This window comes from Helianthus annuus, chromosome 3, assembly GCF_002127325.2.
Source record: "Helianthus annuus cultivar XRQ/B chromosome 3, HanXRQr2.0-SUNRISE, whole genome shotgun sequence".
Lineage (NCBI taxonomy): Eukaryota > Viridiplantae > Streptophyta > Magnoliopsida > Asterales > Asteraceae > Helianthus > Helianthus annuus.
Genome location: NC_035435.2, coordinates 129,430,463 through 129,436,851, shown reverse-complemented (window position 1 = coordinate 129,436,851; position 6,389 = coordinate 129,430,463). Strand labels below are relative to the sequence as shown.

The window sequence follows — 6,389 nt, the reverse complement described above, 5'->3', positions numbered from 1 at the left end:
ACTTCAGTCAACAACTACTGAAGTGATCTTTGAGTATCAAATTCTGTTTATTTATGGAAGTAATTGATAACACAACAACAACGGCACTTTGATTAACTTGTAATTTAACTAATTGTTTGACCCCTAAACAGTAAGATATTATTAACACTTAACCACTTACAAACTGATTATTAGACAAATGTTTACATAATACACTTAACTAGTGCGCACACAAAGCAGGAACATACAAATTTAGGCTTTCGTATCATCATCGTTGGTTAATCTGGCTGCGTCTTTGTTCGGCTCATCTGGATTACTCACAGGTACCATTTCATACTCAACATGCTCCTGGAATCTCTTTGGTAACATAAACCGACCGCCAAAAAGTTGTTGCAAGAAAACGATCACTGCAAACACTAGTCCTCCACAAACAATGACAATATCCCATAAAGGTGAGTAAAAGTCTGATCTCGGATTTGCATAAACATATAACCCATCTAACTGATGGCTCATGTACATTTGACCCCTGTAAAGATCATATGCATGAGGCATTAGTCGGACGAATGTGGTTCCTATATAAAACCAATGGCTCAAAACATTTCCTTTTGAAATCTGGAAAATGTTGAGTATTAGTTGTGGGAATAGGAAGCCATCAATAGTTAATCCAGCATAAGACCTCAAATCACCCCAGATGGAAAGTTGACTTAGAATATCGTCATCATCGCCGTTCTTCCAATTCACTAACAACATAACTGACCCGCCGATAATATACATAGGTAAACATATGACAAGTGTCCGTATCTCATGAATCCAATGATTCTTTTTTGCAATCCATGTTAATTGAAGAAGACGGAATTGCAAAATGAAAGCCACCATTGTCACTATCCTCACGATCACCTCATTCACTTCAAGCAATCCGTTAATCCTAACCGGTACATTTTGCTGGTTCCTAGTGTTTGAGAATATCGCCTCAAAGTTTAGCACTAGAGGAACCATGTGCCCAAGAGTAAGAACCAACATCATCAACAGCGAGATAGATTTAACCATTTCAGCCCTCTTCTTCAAATGGAATAACTGTCGTCCAGTAAAAACACACATAAGTGTGTTCGAGATCAAGACCATTACAGTTTCTAAATCCATTCTCTGTAACCATTCTCTTGCTTCATTTCTGCTGAATGAGCGTGAAACGATGTCGAGTTTCTCAAAGTAGAGAGGATCGTTTTTTTCACGTAGGCTTTCGATGTTTCCCTTTATTAAACTTTCCCTACTTCGTGGGAATTGGAATTTCACCAGAATCTCACAGTCAAAAGAAGAGTTTTTCAAGTTTCTACAACCAACCATACAAACTTGTCCTGTTTCATCGTAATAAACCCCTTCTGCCGATATCTCCACTTTATGATTATCAGTAGAGGATAGATTTAGTGATGAAATCCCGCTTCTGGAGATGGAGTTCGTGTTCAGCGTAAAACTGATCTCAAAGGTGACGTTCACTGGACCGCTGTAGGTGGTGGTTAAATTACCCGCTGGGGTAAGCTCTTCTTGCCACGGACTGAAGTTTGGATTCATGATTTCATAGTCATTGAACCCCCGACTTCCCATGAAGATCGGGGCTGCATAACCCCTCAAGACCATGTCCTTATGTTTGACAGACAAGCCAAAACTATAATACCCTGATTGATACTCGTCCATTAGATACTTGTCCCTCACACGCTTCTTTTTGGGGCAAATTCGTCTTACTTTCTCCATTTGTGTATATTCATACTTCGCCCCGTAACTCTCCCGGCTATGATCAAAGCTTTGAAACTTAGCCATTCTAAACGACCCCTGGTCATTAGTTAATTTGGTAGTCCAAATTTGACCCTCGGTGTTATGGGTTTTCGTGATTGACCGAGCCGCAGGGAACCACAAAGTCAACCCAATCGAGCAATCCCCAACACGGGCATCTCCTAGAGGATCACTCTGGTTCAAGATATGACATGCGGTGATGCACAACTCATCTTTTCTCCCATTCCAAGTTCCTTCTCCGATTAGTGATATTTTTGGCTGGAAAGCCTGATCATATGGAGTAAACCTTCTGTCTTGAAATTCGATTAGAAAACGAAGTTTGTAGTCTTCATCAGAACACTGGATCGTGTACAATGACATGAAACCAGGCAAACTACCATGGTCTTGACCAAATAGAGAACAATTTTTGCAATTACTAGGATACTCCAACTTGTAAGTTGTGAATCTTTGTCTGAAAATCAAACATATATCGAGAGACTTCATACTGGCTACTGAATCTTGAACGGTTTTGGTTTTAGCTACATTACACTCTTTATTCGATTCCAATGTATACTTGTATTTTAATGGATCCACTCGTGGGAATGCCAAGATTGAAATCGGGTCAAAGTAATCAAAATCATTAGGAGAAGCTAAGCTCTCCAAGATTCCACTTACTAAACTGTTGTTCATATTTATGAATCTAGCGAATTTAAGCTTAAGAACAGCGTTTAGCGTAAGTGGATTACCTTCTTTTGTAAACCAACGAGCGGATCCAACCATACAAAGCTTACTTGTAGACACTGACCAGAACCCATCTAGATAAAACACCAACGGCCTGCGATATTTCCACCCAACCCGTGAATAGTTAGACATGATATTACTGAAGTTGTCCGGGCGATAATATATAGCCGATGGAAAGAAACTTAGTTGGGCCTGGATTTTGTATGTGTCAACGACGTTTGTCTTGTATAGGTTACGGGTGGCTTCAAAGAGGATGGATCGTTGTGGTAGGGGATGTTGATCAAGAATGTTTTGACCGCCTGTGTAATGGGTAGTTACAGTATCGAAAACGGGGAATCTGGTGAACATTGTATCAGTTGGAATGGCTTCAGGAGCATAAGAATTACAATGATCAGAGTAGGAAATTGGTTGAATGGACGAGGAAAAAGCTTTTGAAGTAAAGAGAGTGAAGAAGATGAAGAAGAAATGGAACAAGTTTTGGAGTGAAGGATTCATGGCTGCAATGAAAGATTTTTTATGGATAACGTATTAACATGTGATGTTTATAATGGGATTCACTGCCACCTTCCAAGAAAATAATATGGCTCCTGTGAAGTGTGAAGTGGGGTTACTATAATACGATCTGTAAATATTATTTACTCAACAAAAATAATACAAGTGAAATGTTTAGTTTTAAGTTTGCTGTGAAGATAAATACGGACATGTAATATATTATAGTATTTTTTTTTTTTTTTTTTTTTTTTTTTTTTCTGATGTATAAACATTTTACCATTGATGGACTAGGTTGCCCCTGATGATCTTAGGTCACTTTCAAGGATCAAATTTGATCGAAATTTTCACCAGCGCACGAACCCCACGCAAGGGCAGCTCCTATGGTATTAACCTAAAATAACCCTCAGACCGTAGTGGGGTTTTTTTGGCGTTTTTCCAAAAAAAAAACGCCCTCCACGCCCCTAGACCGCCCCTTAGGCGTTTTTTTACAACAAATTTGTCCGGAGCGTTCTTTTTTCCACGCCTTCCTTCAATCTTTTTGGCCAATGTCGCACACCTTCACAATCTTTGGCCAATAGCATTTTTTATGGGTTTTCTTTTTAATTTTTTGTTTAATTCTATAATGCCTCGCAATATTTCAAGGCTCAAGCCCCACTACACCTCTTTTAACATAATGTTCATAATGCCTACATGCTGACTGGATCACCATATAACGCAAAACGCCCAAACGTAGAAGCATTATCTTCCCCCATCACTACACATGTTCTCATACTTATTATTTATTAATTGGAGTAGGACTAAAAATTATTATCATACTAGTTTTCTACAAAGACTATGCGACTAAAGACTTCCGAAAGTGACTTGATGTTGATCGTCAATTAGGCCATTATTTTCCACAAACTCCATAATGGGAGACTTGCTATTTTCCAAGTCAACTCTTGGAATAGCGACTCAATCCATACCACCATCTTCATCATTGAAGATTTCAAATGTTAATAAACACTTCTCACGCAAACGTGGTAATGGTAAAGTGGTTAGGAAAAGACTTGGTGTTCATTGTAATCGAGGTTCAACTTCCACTCTCCCATTATTTTCTGCGGCATCCAGGTAAAGGGCGAATACGGGTGACACCGATGCGTCTTGGATGGGACTGGAGGCGATGTTTTACCGATTATTCCACTGTCGTGCCTTCGGGCGGGTGAAGGTCGGGTTTCCGCGCATCTGGAGAGCCAAGGGGCTAGCGGCGGTCGAGTAGTCGACCTTGGCCACAATGCTCGATGTCACGATGGTTGGCACGTCATTCCTTACCGTTAAAAAAAATAAACACTTCTCACATGAGATTTTCACTCATTCACCCATCCTTTCAAAAATATGTATTTTCTGTGGGACATGGGTCACAATTTTATTAATAAAACTAATAAAAAATAATAAACATACTCTCTTTAAACATTTAGGAAATTGTAGTACATGAACCGTATACGAATTCAAACGAAAATAAATATGAACTACAACATATTTAATAAATCAATCGATTCAAACCAATATCTTCAAAAGATAAAGTCTTCAACTTGATCTTTAGTAACGTATTCTTGTAGTCTCCTTAGCAAGATTTTCAAAAGATAGAGTAATCAACTTTGTGTTCGAACAAGGCCTTCTTGTAGTATTCCTTGCCGCAAGAAAGAACAAACGATGTTGACGGTTGTGGTTGAGACACGTGTTCAACACGCTTCCCTTAAAACAGACTCCGCGTCTCAGCCAAAGAAGACACGTCTGTTTCTCAGGGTATAACAGCCGAAACAGTATGTACAGCTGGAGATGGCCACGCGCCCGAGGTTACATCGGATAAATTTGTAGTGTTAGAACTTATGGAACAAATAGGATGTGACGGTGGTGGAAAATGAGTAGAGAGTACTCCTCTCTCTAGTTAGTCTTCAAGTGCTCGTCATTTTCTTCATGCATATATGTGTATTTTTCTCGTAGTTTTTGTTCATCTCAAATGAGGCACATAGCCTACTATTTTACAAGAATTGAGGATGGGTGAAAAGTCTCACTTAATTAGAGACATAAAGACTTAAATTAATCGAGACATAAATACTATAATTAAAAGACATAAAAACTCTACTCAAGAGTTTAGTCTTTAATTCAACATATGATAAGTCTCATTAGTATTTATAATTTCATTAAATTATAAATTTATTAAATACCCATTCACCAAATTTCCAGCAATCCCCCACATGAATGGAACCTCGACAGTTGAGTATTGCCAGATAAGTAGGTGTCTCTTTGAGCTTTCCATTGTGAAGCATACTTAGCCTCCTATCTATTTGTAGAGACGATGTCCTTGAACAAACCCCCATTTGTGTAGACGACAATACACTTCACACAATACTCTCCTTAGCCGGGTCATCCCCTCAAAGTCGTGTCCAATAATGGTCGTGGAATACTTTCCTGGTTCTGCGAGAGCTCTAGGAGTTTTGCCCCCAATTCCATTCGAAGCGATCCCACTTCTCTCTAACATAGGTAATTCTCCTTAAATCATTAAAAGCATCGTGGTTACCATGATTACGCAATATCATTTACCACATAATATGCTTAGGCTCACAATTTGTCACTGAATTTCATAGGAATGAACTAGAACGTATTTAAACACCCTTTATCGTTTAGGGGGTATATATAACCATATATACTAGCTTATGCATATCCGCTATGCCCCCACAGTGACCACCCTTAGGCATATGAATTTGTTGTCATATTGAACTATGATCTTGGGATCTCCATTCAACTAACTTAGGTTTCCTTCACACACCCTTTTTCCATGGACTTTAGTCTCATTCCATAACTTGATCTCTAATAAACCTTCATGTTGTTGGATCCATAACATTATCTTTGTCTTTGACAAGTCACTAAAGATAACTTTGCAGTTGAGATCAATTGTCATGACATGTTCATAACTCGAAAGTTAACATTGCCTATTGTCAACTTCTAAAATATAAAGGCCACATGAATCTGGTTATAATATTTGTCTTAGAATGATACATTTATCATTTAACGCAAACACATCACCATTATGCACTACGACATTTGTGTCCTCCACTTAGTCATCTGTTTGCAATGTTAGATTGGATTACAAAATCCTTATTGCCAAAATTTTTTTTGTACAAATGCAAGACACTCCCACATTTAAGTGTTATTGGATAACATCCAGATGGGGTTGTTTCTTCATCCAGATGGGGTTGTTTCTTAAATGGATCCTCCCCACATTTCTTGTCATTTGAGCAACATTTCCATAACTTAACCTATGACGACATTTATACACATATGATTGAACAAGATCAACCTCATTGTATCATTGAATTCAACTCATATTGCATTAGCTTACATAGGTTTCTGAGTTGACCAAAGCGACACACGCC

The 6,389-nt window shown here is 38.5% G+C and overlaps 1 protein-coding gene across 1 annotated transcript; it reads right to left on the bottom strand.

The window, feature by feature from the left end:
* Positions 1-231: 231 nt before the first annotated feature.
* On the bottom strand, positions 232-2,979 carry LOC110876875. The gene has a single exon (XM_022125034.1). It carries the CDS (start codon positions 2,977-2,979, stop codon positions 232-234), a length of 2,748 nt encoding a protein of 915 aa, XP_021980726.1.
* Positions 2,980-6,389: the final 3,410 nt, after the last annotated feature.

What these genes read in the sequence shown, in the direction of transcription:
- LOC110876875 (XM_022125034.1), bottom strand. Translation starts at nt 2,979, where the DNA reads ATGAATCCTTCACTCCAAAACTTGTTCCATTTCTTCTTCATCTTCTTC.